Source organism: Crinia signifera, chromosome 3, assembly GCF_055691185.1.
Source record: "Crinia signifera chromosome 3, ASM5569118v1, whole genome shotgun sequence".
Taxonomy (NCBI): Eukaryota; Metazoa; Chordata; class Amphibia; order Anura; family Myobatrachidae; genus Crinia; species Crinia signifera.
This window is the reverse complement of record NC_139219.1, coordinates 215,015,214-215,030,753: the sequence shown is the minus strand read 5'-3', so window position 1 is coordinate 215,030,753 and position 15,540 is coordinate 215,015,214. Positions and strand designations below refer to the sequence as shown.

The following is a 15,540-nucleotide window of genomic DNA, read 5'->3' as shown; positions in this document are numbered from 1 at the left end:
GGCAGTCTATATGAAAAGTGTATTTTGACTCACGCTGGTTATGTTGATGGACATGTCTGCAAACACAGGGACTCATTCAGACCTGCTCGCTAGCAATCAGGCCAACGCTGCCCTGTATAAACGTAGGCAGTGCTTGGAAATGACATCAGTGAACTGCCATGCTGGGGGCAAGCCCAGCACCAAGATAAGTTGCGGGGCTGTCCCCAGCCCCCGTCCGCGAGGTGAATGGATGCTGCACACAGGCATCAATTCACCTCTTCTCTGCCTCCGCTGCTTTCTGCACAGTACAGCAGACAGCAGTGGAGGCTGTGTGCACCCCCCGGCCAACCTCCATGATGACCGCAGGATGTTGTGATCCAGAGGTTGGGCTTCCCCCATTGCTGTAAACAGGAGCACGTGTTCTACCCTGGTCAGGACCTGGGTAGAAGTCCTGTGTAAAGGGACACGGGTTAACCCCTTTTACACTGCTGCTGACCCGAGTCTATGAGGGAAAAACCAGGAGTTTTGCGGTGGTGTGAAAGGGGTATTGTAAGGAGGACACCCCTTCCTGCATGTTCAGGTGTCACTGAATTTATTGAAGCCAAGATGTGCGATATCTTCCCCCATCGATGGACTGATGATTTTCCTGTAGTATGCGTGTTAATATTTAATGTCCTTCCTACTGCATTTTCTTTTTCTTATATACAAAAATGATTTGATAGTTATCTTGTGAAGATGTGATGCATCTGGAATGTAGATGGTAATTCACATTGCTGCAGAGGAGTGACTCCGTAAGTTTAAGGTGTGTTTGGATGACAAGTCTTTTACTCATTGTCTACAGCGAAGGGATTAGTAACGCTAACAGAGAGCACATTAGTAAAATATTTAGACCATAGTGCAGCTTTAAACGCTGAACTGAAGGACTACAGATATAGCCACTCTATGCCTGTGAATAAATCACGTATGTATGCACACAAGCCAAATAAAACCTATAGCGCTATCACCAGGTGCAATTATTCACAGCCCAGTGCGCCATGGACTCATGCACGTCTGTATGCATAGCTTTTTTTTGGGGGGGGGGGGGGGGTCGTATGATTGGTCAGCTTGTGTTTTAATAATGTCCATTTCTGCTTATTCAGATGTTAATTGGCTTCCTTGCTGTGCGCTTCCTCAGTCGTTGCTCTTCAGATCGCCTTCTCCTTGCACTTGGGCTTTTTATCGGTAACATCTCCTGTATTTGGTGTCTCGTGTTCTTGGCAAAACCCAAAGGTTAGCAAACCTAATTTCTACAATTCAATGTGTCCAGTCCGTATTGTGCAAGTATATCTAGATGGCACTTGGAATGTTTTATTGGGGTACTTATGTATTATCTGGACTCCCATGTTAAATGCACCCCATTTTTTCATACGCCTACTATCCAACTACGCATGGAGTTGATTTTATATAGTGTGGCCAGCGCAGCGAGCCACCGTGCCCGAAGCGTGGTGAGCGGACACGGTCTTATAAGAAAACTGGGAGCCCAGATATTACATAAGTACCTTTATTGACATTTTAAAGTGCATGTAATGTGAATTGCTAGATCTTATTCTATTTTCTGAATTTACTAGCACTTAAAATAACTTTTTAATCTGTTCACACAATTTGTAGCGATTGCGTGTGTGTAGACAATACAGTGCTTCAGCATAGATCCAGTTAAACCACATTTTTCTTAAAAGAAAGGCAAAGGCACTCCTCAGACTGGTTTATTTTAAGGTTTGTGTGTCTAGCATCACTTTGCAATGTAGAGAATAGTATCCAAATTGGATGGGCACAGACATAACATTATTATTTAATTTATAAGGGATCTCCATTTCCGCACACGGATGGGTCATAGGGTAAACCACTATTGGTTGACCTGCCGTAGGTTGACAGCTGAAAAGGTCAACATACTGTACCTTAGGTCAACATGGTCAAAAGGTCGACAAAAGCAATAGGTCGGCATAGTGTTGGTCGACATGAACACCATACACACTACACTAGGCATACAATTATAATGTACTTTTTGTCCCCTTGGATGGTAAAGAATGAAAAGACACCTTTTATTTAAAAAAAAAAAGTGAAAAAATGATTGTCAACCTTTTTCATGTTGACCCGTTGCTTGAGTCAACATTGCGACCATGTTGACCTTATGTATGTTTATCTTTTACATGTGTCGACCTATGACCGTTCGACCAATAGTGGATTCTCTATTGACCTTATTAGTGTTGACCTACCAACCGCAGCCCGTTCTGCACAAACTACATAAACAGTATGAGCAAAACAAGAAAAGAGACTTGTGATGTTGCTATGGGCAACCAATCAGTAAATTTCCCCCTTAAAGTACACAGCATTGCAGGACTTGGACAAGGTTTATAAATATTGATGTGTCAGCAGTCATAATAAAGTAAGCACCAGGGCGGCAACACCCAAGGGTTAAGTGCTGAAGTAGGCAGAGGGGAGATAATGGTCTTAGTGAGGAAAGTTGGCCCTCCTTGTCAGCGTTTATATTCTAAAGGAGAAGATCAACAAGTAGATGATTAGTCCATTAGAATATTAGAATAATCCAATTTCTGCATGTCTTCAGTTGGGGAAGTATGAGCGGGAGGAGATGGTTCCACTGTATGCATTGCAAGTGTGTAAGGCCCCTGTTATGTCATTCAAGTACTATATTGAATGACATCATACATGTAACCAAGTTCATACTGTACATCCAATTTCAGTAGTTTCACTTTATAGAGAACCTCATTCTTTACATTTCCTGCAATATGCAGTAAGGTATAGTTTTATTGGTTGAGACCAATAGATTAACAATATACACCAAGTAACCTAAGAATGCCTTTTTCTTTTATTTTGTCCCTCATACTGTTTCTCTTATTACTGTCTTCAAAGGAAGCTACGGGTTTCTACTCGCAGAGTTTGTGGTTGGAGTGTTTCTACAAGTACTGGGGCTACCCTTGTTATCCGTGTCCCAGGTGTCTCTGTTTTCCAAATTAACTGCTGAGAAGACTCAGGGTAAGTTATAATTCCAATGCATCTTTTTGCATAGGACTTCCCAGAATATTAAATTTAGGATAAGATATGGCTGGGTTTAATGAAGAAGTGGGTCTGAGAGCCCTTTTAAAGTTTTGTAGGCAGGTGTAGAGTTTTATAGGGAGGTGTTGAGTATTCCAGAGATAGGAAGCACAATAGCCAAAATCTTGGAAGCAGGAATGGGATGGAAAAGGGAGGTACACTCGAGATTGTGTGGCTCAGAGTGGAACGGGCGCCTAGTGGGGTGTTAGGTCAAGCAGCTCCGACTAGAAGGGGTAGTCACCCCCTTACAGAATTATACAAAAAAACAGGAAAAATAATGTGGTGCGCTAGAATGGATCAATTGGATATTACAATGTAACAATTTATTAAAATAGTAATAGATATAAATGAAGCAATAACAATATAAAATATTAAAATTGATTACATGTGTATCAGTATATTAGATGAAAGACAAGGAAGGTATAATTTTTACTGATGGAATTCTGCTGCTTTATATTACTTCTGTATAAATTGTATACTTGCTAGTTCCACTGGGTTTGGAGTCATAGATTTGTGGAGGAGTCACATGCCATGACGGATAATGTGTACCGCTGGAGGAAGATCTTGTTCTCGAATGTAGAGATGTCCTCACAATGATGCGATAATTTGTAATCCACAATGGGCTGATGGCAATGTCCCAAATGGTGGTGGAAATCCGGGTGACTTCCAGCAATATGTTCCCAGGATGAGCAAGATGGGTGGAGTATTGTGCAGCAATAAGTCCAACAACCTTCAAAGTCCAATAGTTAGATATAGCAAGTGCTGCCTAACATGTTTCGTCGTAACCTTACGACTTTCTCAAAGGTGAAGTAGCCAGTTGGCAGGAGAGGTTAATGGGAGTGTAAAGAAAGAAAAGGTCAGATACTGTGTCAGAGAAATGGGTGATGGCTTTTTAAGTGAGTTTGAGGAGCTTGAATTGTTTTCTGAAGGGAAAGGGGAGCCAGTGTCAGGGCCGCGGGTACATTTTACCTGGGCCCGGGCCTGCCAGGGGGTCCCGGGTCCCGACACACACAAAAAAAAACAACAAAAAAAAAACCACGGGTTTTTTAAAAGGGGGCGTGGTCACGGGTCCGCGATTAGGCCACGCCCCCGAATTAAGCCCGGTCAGCGATGGCTGTCCTGCTCCTGCTCCAAGTTCCTGTTTCAAAAGGTAATGCCGCCCGCAATGCATGGCTATGGACAGGGGGAACAGACAAAAAGCGTGTGTGTGTGTGTGTGTGTGTGTGTGTGTGTGTGTGTAACAGGCTTTGTATGTATGTATATGTGTGTGTGTAACAGGCTGTGTATGTATATATGTGTGTGTAACAGGCTATGTGTGTGTGTGTAACAGGCTATGTATGTATGTCTATATGTGTGTGTGTGTAACAGGCTATGTGTGTGTGTGTAACAGGCTTTGTATATATATATATATATATATATATATATATATATATGTATATATATATATATATATATGTGTATGTATATATATATATATATATATATATATGTATATATATATATATGTGTGTATATATATATGTGTGTAACAGGCTATGTTCTGTATGTGTGAAGGAACAGGCTGTGTATGTATATATGTGTGTGTGTGTGTAACAGGCTATGTGTGTGTGTGTGTGTGTGTAACAGGCTATGTATGTATATGTGTGTGTGTGTGTGTGTAACAGGCTATGTACTGTATGTGTGAAGGAACAGGCTATGTGTGTGTGTGTAACAGGCTATGTATGTATATATGTGTATGTGTGTGTGTGTGTGTGTGTGTGTGACAGGCTATGTACTGTATGTGTGAAGGAATAGGCTATGTGTGTGTGTAACAGGCTATGGCCCTCATTCAGGTTGGTTCGCTCCCCCGCACGGTCACACAGGGGAGCGATGTTGTGCATGTGCAGCCACTTTGTGTGAGCGAGCAAACCAATTATTTGCCGCCCCGATCGCATGCAGCAGTGTGGACGGAAGCATGGGGTGGTGGATATGGGTTGCGCCCATGGGAACTCCCATGACGTGGGTGCCGGGGAAGGGCAGCTGATGTCACCGGATGTCAGCTGCCCGCCCTCTTCTCGTACAGGAGCGCCACAGATCTAAGACAGCAGAGACTGACTTAGATCTGCGAGCGCTTGAGAAATCATTTGATGGTCAGCGACCGCACTGCCCTGCACACAAGCTGCAAATCGATGATATAAAACATCCGTTCGCATGCGTGAAATCTGAGGTATTTAGATGACCCGCAAAGCTGCAAATTTTGCAGCTTTGTGGTCAATCAGAATGACCTCCAATGTGTGTGAAGGGAACAGGCTACATGGGGCCCATTTATGACGGATCATATATGGAATGCGATCTGGGTGGGACCATACTGCGCAGGATCACATGAGATTAAAGAGGTTGGTACTTCTTTACTTTCACGGCGCCAGCATGGCGCCGCGCGTCAGAGTCCCCTTGCGGGGCTCGCTTCGCTCGCCCACGCTGCGGGCTCGGTGGCTCGCTATGCTCGCCACGCTATTCAAAATCAACTCCATGCCAACATGGATAGTGGAGGTATGAACTATCCATGTTGGCGTGGCGTTAAGTTCCTTTATTTTACATAGTTTGTGGCGAGCGTAACAGCCGGAAGTAGCACGGCGCCATGCTGGCGCCGTGAAAGTAAAGAAGTACCAAGAGGTTTAATGGACACAATCCCCCTCTCCCTCCAGGTGTACATACCGCTGGCCATCACAATGCAGCTGCTCTTGGTGCCGGATCTGTAGCTTTGGGGGACACAGCAGATACCGGCAGCTCAGCTCGGCGATACTGCAAGTAGTGGCATCTGCTGCTTTTTGCCAGAACTGTTGCCGCTTTCCCTGCTGCGTGTGTGAGCTTGGGATCCTTATACTCCAGAGGCGGCGCTTCAAATGGGGATGATCGTGCCAGTCACAGATCTTGGGGAGAGGAGCCGTGGGCTGGCCACCCCTGCTGTATGGCATAGGGGTCTGGGCAGCGCAGGGGGGCAGAGGGTCCCTGTGACGGATGGGCAGACAGCAGTGGGGTCCTTGCGGAGGATGGGAGCTATAACCTAGTTCCCATCCTCCGCAGGGACCCTGCCGCTATCTGCCCATCCGTGGCCACGACCCCTTACTCCCATGGGCGCAACCCATATCCACCACCCCACGCTTCTGTCCACACTGCTGCATACGAACGGGGCGGCAAGTAATCGATTTGAATTTTGTGTAGCATAATGTGTAAGGGGCAAGTATAAGGGGTCTACTATTGTGTTGCATAAAGGGTATATGGTGTGGTACACACCCCTATATCCTTTAATGGCCACACCTCTTTTCTGTTGCTCGCCACTCCAGGGGGGCCCCGTGACGCTGTTGTACCGGGGCCCAGGATTTCTCTTGGCAGCCCTGGCCAGTGTAAGGCTTGTAAGAGGAGAGGTGGACTTGGAACTTTTAAAAACGAGGATGAGCTTGCAGTAGCATTGAGGATGGATTGAAGTTTGTCAGGAAAGCCAGAAATATTTACTAGCTGGAAACAGATGGACTGCGAAAAGTGCTGATTAATTGGTTTATAGGAGTGGGAGGAATTAAGAATGAAATCAAGGCCTCATACTCGAGGTTGGGAGGAGATTGTTATTCCATCAATAGATAATGACATTGCAGGAGGGGAGGTTATGTGGGATTGTGGGAAGATGATCAGCTCAGTCTTAAACATGTTAAGTTTAAGAAAGCGCTATGACATCCAAGAAGAGACAAGATGAGGGCCATTACGTCATCTCTAGATACAAGGGAAAAAAAGTCAGAGTTGTTTAAATGAAGGGGTAGTTAGAGAAAGAGGAAGCCAGGTTGTTGAGGGTCTTTTGGGATGTGATGTCTTGCCATATGGAGTAAATTTTGGATGTGAAGCAGGTGACAAAATCAAGGGCAGATAGTGAGAAAGGGAGGAGGGTGGGCAGAGGAGAGAGTTGATAGTGGCAAAGAGACATCAGGCATTAGAAGATTGGGATGTGATGAGGTTCTTGAAGTATAAATGTTTAAAGACACAAAGGGCAGCGCTGAAGGAGAACATAAATTTGAAATGGAGAAAGACTGCTTTAGAGCATGATTTCCTCCATTGTCGCTCAGCTGAAAGAGAACATTTTCACAAATATCTGGCGAATTTGGAATGCCATGGTTGAGGTGTTGATCTGCGAGGGTGATTGGTGGTCACTGGAGCTACTTAGTCCAAAACAAAAGTAGGGAAGGATATTGTATTGAGAAGTAGCTTGCTCAGGACAGGACAGACAATTTGAGACAGAAGGAGGGGATAAGGAAGCTGTGTCAATGGCCTCAATGTTACACTTAGTGTTGGTAGACTTGGGCAGTACAGATGGATAAACAGGAAGGGGTAATTTAAAAGAGAGCAGTTGATGGTTAGAGAGAGGGAAAGGGGGAGTTGGAGCATTCACAAATAGCATGGCATATGAAGACTAGATCAAGTGAGTTCCCACTTATATGGGAGGGTGAGAAGGTCCATTGGGAGAGACCAAGTGATGATGTGAGGTTAACAGGTTTGCTAGGCGTTGTGAACAGGTAACCTGGGTCGAGTGACCTGGGCCCCGTTCACATCTATGGATTAGGCAGCAGCGTTACCTTAGTGCTGCCTCCGCCGCCACCCCTCTGACGCACCATCGCACACGCTCTGGATGACATCAGCGACTCAGCAATAAGCCGGGTTGCTGTGAGCCCCAGTTAGCGCAAATTCCAGGTCGATCAGGGTGCGACCTGGCATTTTGCAATGTGAAAGCGGCATAATTGGAATTTTCCCACACTCCTACAATGGATAGTAATAATAGTGCCTTACATAAACAACCATGGCATTCCAAGATACCATATATCATTAAGAATTAAAATAAGTTTCTCCCTTTACATAGATAAGAGTAGATTTAAAAGTTAACTTAGGTGTTGTTTGTCAATAGCAGATTTCTGATCTATAAAGCAGTGTGCAGAATGAGCAATTACCTATGCGATTGCAATAAGCCAGTCCAACACATGGGGTGAAATACTCTGCAGTTCAGATTAGTATATAAAATGCTGATTTACCTATGCAAATAAGTCAGTCTAACACATGCGGCAATATATTATAGTCTTCAGGTTCAGCGGCCTTGTGAGATGCTGGCCTAAGGACCTTATTCTGGTTTATTGCGAATCTACCAGATGCCGCCCTGCAAATGCCGGGTAACCCACCCTCCCTCTCGCATGCTACGTACACTCGCACGGCTGCTAATGGATATTTTACATTAACATCCATTCGTAGGCTGTGGGGGAACACCCACATCATTGGAAGGCACACACACATCTAAGATTACTCTGAGGTAACTTTAGATGTGTGTGGGCATTTAGAAGAATGTGGGCGGGCAGCTAACATCCGGTAATGTCAGCTAGCCACCCATGTTACTGGATGATTTCCAATTGCGGCCCCGGTGGGGTTGGAGGATTGGTCCTCTGAGCATCCAATCAGTTTGGATTGGGAGCAGATTGCATGTGCTTTTAAGCACATGCAATCTATCATTAGATGGCTCATACAACTGGAGTCATTTGACACTCCCTCCCTGACTAGCAGAGAAGAGAGGTGCAGCTTCCGGCGGCCTGCGGCAGTGAAGAGCTGCAGAAGTTTCCAAGTGGCGGACGGCTGAAGAGAGCAGTGGTCATCCTTTTGCTCAATTTTGTCACTACTCTGAAAACAGTTTTCAGAGGATTGCTGCATTAGGGCTATTTAATAATGGAGTAGTGCAGCAGATGTGAGCAGATTGGCAGTTGCTGGCATCCTGTAAATTAATTTTTTTTTTTAAAAACAGGATTTTTGGAACTCCTATCCTTTTGATCCTGGTAGGCCTGCCCCCTATTTAAATGAAGCTTCAATCACACAATCATGCAGCAACTGGATTGTATGACGGATTATGAGTACATTGTATGTCCAAAAACCAACAAGGACTGCCGGGGAGTTGAAGGGAAAATTGGACACAATCATGATTGTAAGCCGGTCTTTCTGATGTATAGCCACCTTAAGTGTGTCTTGGAAGACCATCCACCGTGGTTGCAGATGTCAACATTGCCAAAGCTGTGGAGATGTTGCAAAATAACAGAAGGTTTACTTTGCACAAACTTTTGGCTTTACTGGGCATGTCATATAAAGGGTTCAGCATATTGTGACAAAGGAACTGAAAATGCATTATGTGTGTGCCAGGTGGCTACCCAGAAATCTGACCAAATAGCTGAAGAGTTGCAGGAACACTGTTAGAATGTTGGAGAGGGTACCAATTCCGTGACCTCAATTGTGATGTCTGATGAATTGTGGATTCGTCATTATTGTCCAGAATCCAAACAGTCTGTTGTATGCAAACAAGAAAATGTTGTTATTCCTTCAGAGTGTAAGGTCATGCTTCTGCTGTTCTTTGATGTGCATGGTATACTGCTTCCACCACCAAAATTCTGCAGCACTGCTAATTGTTTTTCCTCTGAATGCTTTCCGTAACATTTCAGGAGTTTTATTTCCGCTTTTAACACAAAATTCAATCGCACATCCCTGACATAATTTCACAGTCATTTCTTCCTCATTCTACCACAACAAAATGTACAAAGATCTTTCACTTGCTTTGACAAAACAAAGAAGCCCAACATTGTTAGGTTCAGACACATCCATGTATGAGTTTCCAAGGGGGAGTGAAATGCTGCAGCGTAACGAGGACATCAGCCAGCCGGGCTGAATTGAAAGTGTTGACAGCTGGGCAGAGAGCGGTGGGCTGCCCAGCTGTATTTAGAGCAGGTCTGCAGCTATTAAAAACTTTGCAATGACTTGAAGCCAAATGGAGCTCAGGGTCCAGCAGCAAATCAGGAGCGGCAATGGTGGCTCCTGATTGACTGCCAGACCTCGAGCTGCGTTTTGGCTCACATCCCAGCGCAAGATTTCAGATCGCTGTGGTTTGCTCTGAATACAGCCGGGCAGCCTACCGCTCTCTGCCCAGCTGTAACCGCTTTAAATTCTGCCTGGCTGGTGGTTTTCCTCGCTAACGCGAAAGGCAGCTGAGTAAGGTGCCATAGCAATCAGTGACTGCAGTGACTATGTAGGTATGGAGTGTGTGTGTTTTATTTAGTTCCTAGGGCCCCCCCCCCCCCCCCGTCCTTAAGTACCCTGGGCCGTCTGGAGCCTAGTCTGGCTCTGGTTGCTACATTGACCTATGGGACAATAAACAGAGGCAATCTAAATATTTTTCACTCAGCTTCAATTAAACATAGGACGAAATTGTGTTCATTACCTACTATGCCTAGGAATTGTGAACACTGCATAATGTTTGCTAGGTAATGTAGTAAATATGTTCAGAATTTGCCTTGGAAATTTAAGAAATGTAAAACTTTTTTTGCCTAGGAACTAGTTTTACCACTTCCTTCAAATAAAAACATTTTCCGTCAAATTTTTTGCATTCTTTTACTCTCCCTCACTAGCATTTTGATAATACACACTAGACTATTTATCATTAACGATATGCAAGATACAGTATGGTTAAGGATAAATAGTGCTTATCAGCTGGTGTGTACGCACTGTGGGCCTAATTCAGTATGGATTGCTAATCAGAGAATTTTCAAATCAGCGATTATCGAATGACTGCGCAAGCATACCGCACGGCACATGGGAAATGTAACATATCGCAAGCATGAGGTAAATTAGCGAATTAAATTGCGTACGGATCATAAATGTAATGAAGCTGCAATATGACTGACAGGAAGCCAGCATTTGGGGGCAGAAAGCTGACGTCCTCAGGTATTTTTGAGGAGGGTCTCTGAAAGTCTGCATTGGCCACTTCCAGCTTGTCTCACTCACAGATTAGTGGAAACCTCAGACCTAGTCACATTTCCAAAGACTCTTTGTTTTGGGAATTGCAAATGGATAGTGGTTCGCAATTAATACATAATTTTGCATGGGGCCAGGGCCTGATTAAAGGTTCCAGGTGCCCTGGACTAATACACATGTAGCTCCTCTTGTAGTGCTGCTAAACACACGTGTATGGGGGCTCTGGGACTCGCCACTCATACTGCCCATGTGCATGTAACACAGGTTATACACATGGCATTTAGGAACTAATGCTTGTGGCGTGTGAAGAAGACTTTGGTTTTAGGCTGACCAGTTGGCGCTGTAGCACAATGTACATAAAGTAATGGGTCCATCAGTAAGTTACATTGCCACAGCCATCTGGCAGTCACCTTAAGAACTTTACCCCAACAGTACATTAGGACCTGCAAGGCGCTGCCAGTCCTGGTGCCCTAGGATGCAGCCTAATCAAGCTATTGGGTAATCTGGCACTGCATTTGGTATTTCTTGCGGAGTTAGACCCTACAGTACATTGTTAACACTACGCACTCCTGCTGTTCGTTAACTAAGTCCTCCATTGTCTGTACATGTAGCTAAATGTTGACTACAGTATATAGTCAATGACTGCAGACTGAAGTTTGTTAAGTTTTAAAAATGCAAAGGTCCGTATACACATCCGATGTGTCGCATGCACCCTTGCATGCGATATCCCAGCAGCTACAACCCATACTGTACATCATATGCAGTCCGTTAGCATATGCTGTATCGTATGCGACCCCCAGCAAGATCCGATATATATTTTATGTGCAGCACTTGCAATCTCTAAATCCAATCCGATGCGCATGGGACTGCACATCTGATCATAATCTGAGGTAAAGTACATATGATTTCACCTGATTTATCAGCCCTATCAGTCGGAATCAGGTGAAACGGGACGAAATCTTTTATGTGTGTGGGCAACTACAGACTAAAACATACTCATGTTTTATGTAAAGCATTTTATACTTTTCCTGTAACAAGCACAGTATATCTCCACAAGTAAACCAATAAAAGTAAATAAATGCAGCCTGTGTAAACTGGGCCATACGCAGGAGCGGGCTTATTGTCACGTAGTTGATTCACACATTGTTGTTGGAAGGCATTGAGCAGTTATATTGCTTCTTTGTGATGTGTGTACTTTAGATTGTATTTTTTTTCCAGGCCGTAGGCTGCAGCCAGTGCTTGTGATTCATCGGGTATATGTGTAGAAAAACATGATGACCGAGGCTCTGGCTCCCAGTTGGCATTCATTTGCAAGTGATCCATAATGAGTATTTCTTATGTATTTTGAATTTGGAAAAGCATTGTACCTGCATATGAGAAAATGTAACTTTTTATGATACTGGATATTTTATGCACAGTGCGTGTAACTGGTTCTTAATATCTGTAAGTGTATGGGATCTTTTCTACAAAATGCTTTGCACTTAGAGTTTTCAGGACAAGTATGTATTATTTGTAATCAACTTTGTTTTATATTTTTTTTTTCATCAATTAGTTTTTGAGTATTTCAACATTACATGAAATAAAATATGAAAATAACAATATTTAAGAAGAGAAGGTTAAAAAATTTGTTTTATATTTTTATATGTAGTAAAGTACATAGTATTCATTCTAGCACCCTGCACCTTTCAAAACCCATGCAGTTCCTCTTTCCTGCCTGGGGTGTCGCTATCTGCTCTGGTGCTTCTAGCACATTCTGGTTTCTATCTCCGTGCTAGAAGCCCCAAAGCAGAGAGCGACACTCCAGGCAGAAAGAGGAATTGCATGGGTTTTGAAATGTGCATGGTGCTAGAATGAACAATAAGCATATACAAAGGAGATCAGAAACAAAGCTGTTTATCAATGCTTCTAAGTGAATGTAGAAAGCATGTCTACACTCCTACAGCTAGAATTAATCGTTCTGCTTGTTAGAACTAGAATGGGCAATCTGGGCGGGATTCCTGGATTTGGTCTTAAAATCTCCGGGTTTTGAATCCAGGGATTACAGGTTCCATTCCCGGGATTCCAGGATTAGCGGAGCAGCATTTGAGCGCACCCACTCAGATGCTGCATGGGGGGGTTCAATTTATGTAAATGAATGCAGGGTGGCTCAAATCCCGGGATTTTGTTTTTAAATAAAGTACAGAGGGGGCCTTACACACTGTGGCTTCAGTGGCACATAATTGCCCCTCTTGGCTGAACCACCTTTCTCACTCAGTTACACTCATCAAAAATGATCAGTAACCACCATTCTGGAAGCTCTCAAGCGTTCACTTTATTCAGTTACAGCATCACATCGTAACAAATTTCTCTGCCCATAAATCTTGTTGATGTCAACTATTATGATTCATTGATCTTGTCATATGTAACAGTCTAAAAAGAGTTATTACTGGTATTTATTTTTCTACTAATGTGACTGTTGATTTTAGATGGTTATCAGTTTCAACAGTATTCACATATGCTAGTGACATGCAACATAAAACAAACTGTTGCTATTATAGGTCTAACTAAACTGTTGAGAGCTACAACATTGTGTCGGGGAAACAGATGAGACCACTTCAAGGGGTGAGGGAAGCTAGGCCGTAAAGGGTACCCATCAGCCATGTTGGCAACATTCCAAGGTTCTGATTAATTCCTTTACTGGTCTATTGTTTTAATAAAATGCCCCACAAGGTCCCATCAAAGGAGGAAGACAGTCTAATTGCAGCTGGAAGAGGAGAGATCATTCTTAATGTTGGGCATACATGATGTGGGGAAGTCGTTCGCATTGCCACAGTCAGTAGTGGTGTTCATTATACCGACACTCATATCCCAACTGCAATCTAAACACCGGCCCTGGATCTTCTAAAGCAGGGATGGCCAGACCTGTCCTCAAGATCTACCAACATTACATGTTTTTCAGGCAACCTGTGGATCTATAGTAGGAATGAATGCAGCAAGTTTGAAAATGTTTCAGTTAGTAATAACTACAGCTGTGCTACGTGATTTGGAAAATGTGGACCGTTGGTAGATCTTGTGGACCGGGTATGCCACCCATGTTCTAAAAGATCAGAATGGTGATGCCGGTTCAGATTGGGAATAGCGAGGAAAAAATTGGGCTGTATGCTGATGATATGATCCTGTATTTGACTGACATGGCTTCCTCCCTCCCAGCGCTCCTAGCCCTGGTGACAGAATATGCCGGTTTCTCCGGGGTGGGGATAAACTGGGATAAGTCGGTTGTGTTCCCCTTGCTCCCTACCACACAACAACACCCATCATATAGTTGCCCTCTACGCTGGTGCACACAATTTAAATATCTGGGCATACAGGTTTCCCATTCCCCTACTAATTTTATAACTCTGAACTTGACCCCACAAATTGACTCGCTACGCCAGAGGGACCGTGTATGGCAAACGCTTCCTCTATCGGTGACTGGCAGAGTGAACCTCATATTGTCTCCTTTATATGGGGAGGCAAACGCTCGCGAATAGCAGCCAAAACCCTGTGCAGATCTCGATATGATGGTGGCTTGGCGCTTCCCGATCTACGATTATACTACCTGGCGGCCCAGTTGGCCCAATTAGTGGAATGGGTGACACCGACGCATTATGGAAACTTGCCTATCGCACTTTTGGGTAAGGCGGGCTTACTCTTTTCGCCCTTGCAATTTTTGCTAGCACGAACCCCCCTGGCAGCACTCCCCCCCCCCCCCCCCCTTCTGCAACAGACCCATAGAGTGTGGGTGGCGGTAGGGGCCATACGAGGTAACCCAGTGGTAGACTCTTGTTCTCCTATCTGGAAGAATAGAGACTTTCCCGAACTTCACAAACTAGGGGCCGGTCCGGACTGGGCGCCTTTTGGGGTTTCCGAGATGGGCCACCTTTTCCAGGATGGAATACTTTACTCCTTTGAACAAATGGTGACTATGTATGCAGTACCACGCCACTACTTCTATAAATACCTTCAACTCAGGCACGCAATAGGTGCGCAATGGAGGGGGAATATACCTGAACTTGCCGAATGTCCAGTCCGCGCGATGATCCGTAAGCTCCCAGATAGGAGGAGGGTTTCTGCTCTGTACTCTCCTCATCTTTTCTGGTGTGGACCAGCTGAATGCTCTGCGAGCTAGATGGGTGGTGGATGTAGGGCCCATTGAGGACGAAGATTGGTCTCACATGCTGAGCTGCCCTAGGGGTGCCACGGCGTTTGCCAGGTTCCAACAGATTCAGTTGTACATCCTGCACCGAGTTTATTGGACCCCCCATAGGCTGGTACAGATGGGTGGCACCGGGTCTGACGCCTGTCCTAAATGTCAGGGCCCGGATGCTGACTTCTGGCATCTGCTGTGGCAGTGCCCGCGGGTGTACTCTTTCTGGGAAACAGTTTTCGTTAGTGTCCGAGATACGGGTGTGCAGGTCCCACTTGCCGGCCCTCGCATCTGTATCTTTGGTTTGGAGCTAGAGGAGCTTCTCCCTAAGTATCACAGAATTTATGTTAATAACCTTTTTACCCTGGCCCGTGTGTGCATTGCTAGAGCTTGGATGAGCCCTGCCCCTCCGTCTCTCAATATGTGGGTGGCGCTAGTTAACACTATTGTATCCCATGAGCGCTTTATGTATACTAAATGGAATTGTCTGGGGAAACTCAGTAAAGTCTGGA

General features: G+C 44.6%; 1 protein-coding gene across 1 annotated transcript in view; it reads left to right on the top strand.

Annotated features, from left to right (window-relative positions):
* LOC146064181 (major facilitator superfamily domain-containing protein 8-like) overlaps positions 1-15,540 on the top strand; it is a 97,798-nt gene that overhangs the window by 72,578 nt on the left and 9,680 nt on the right. The window contains exons 10-11 of the mRNA XM_083177385.1: positions 1,119-1,248; positions 2,887-3,009. Of these exons, the coding sequence (XP_083033511.1) occupies positions 1,119-1,248; positions 2,887-3,009 (253 nt within the window). The remainder of the gene's footprint in view (positions 1-1,118; positions 1,249-2,886; positions 3,010-15,540) is intronic.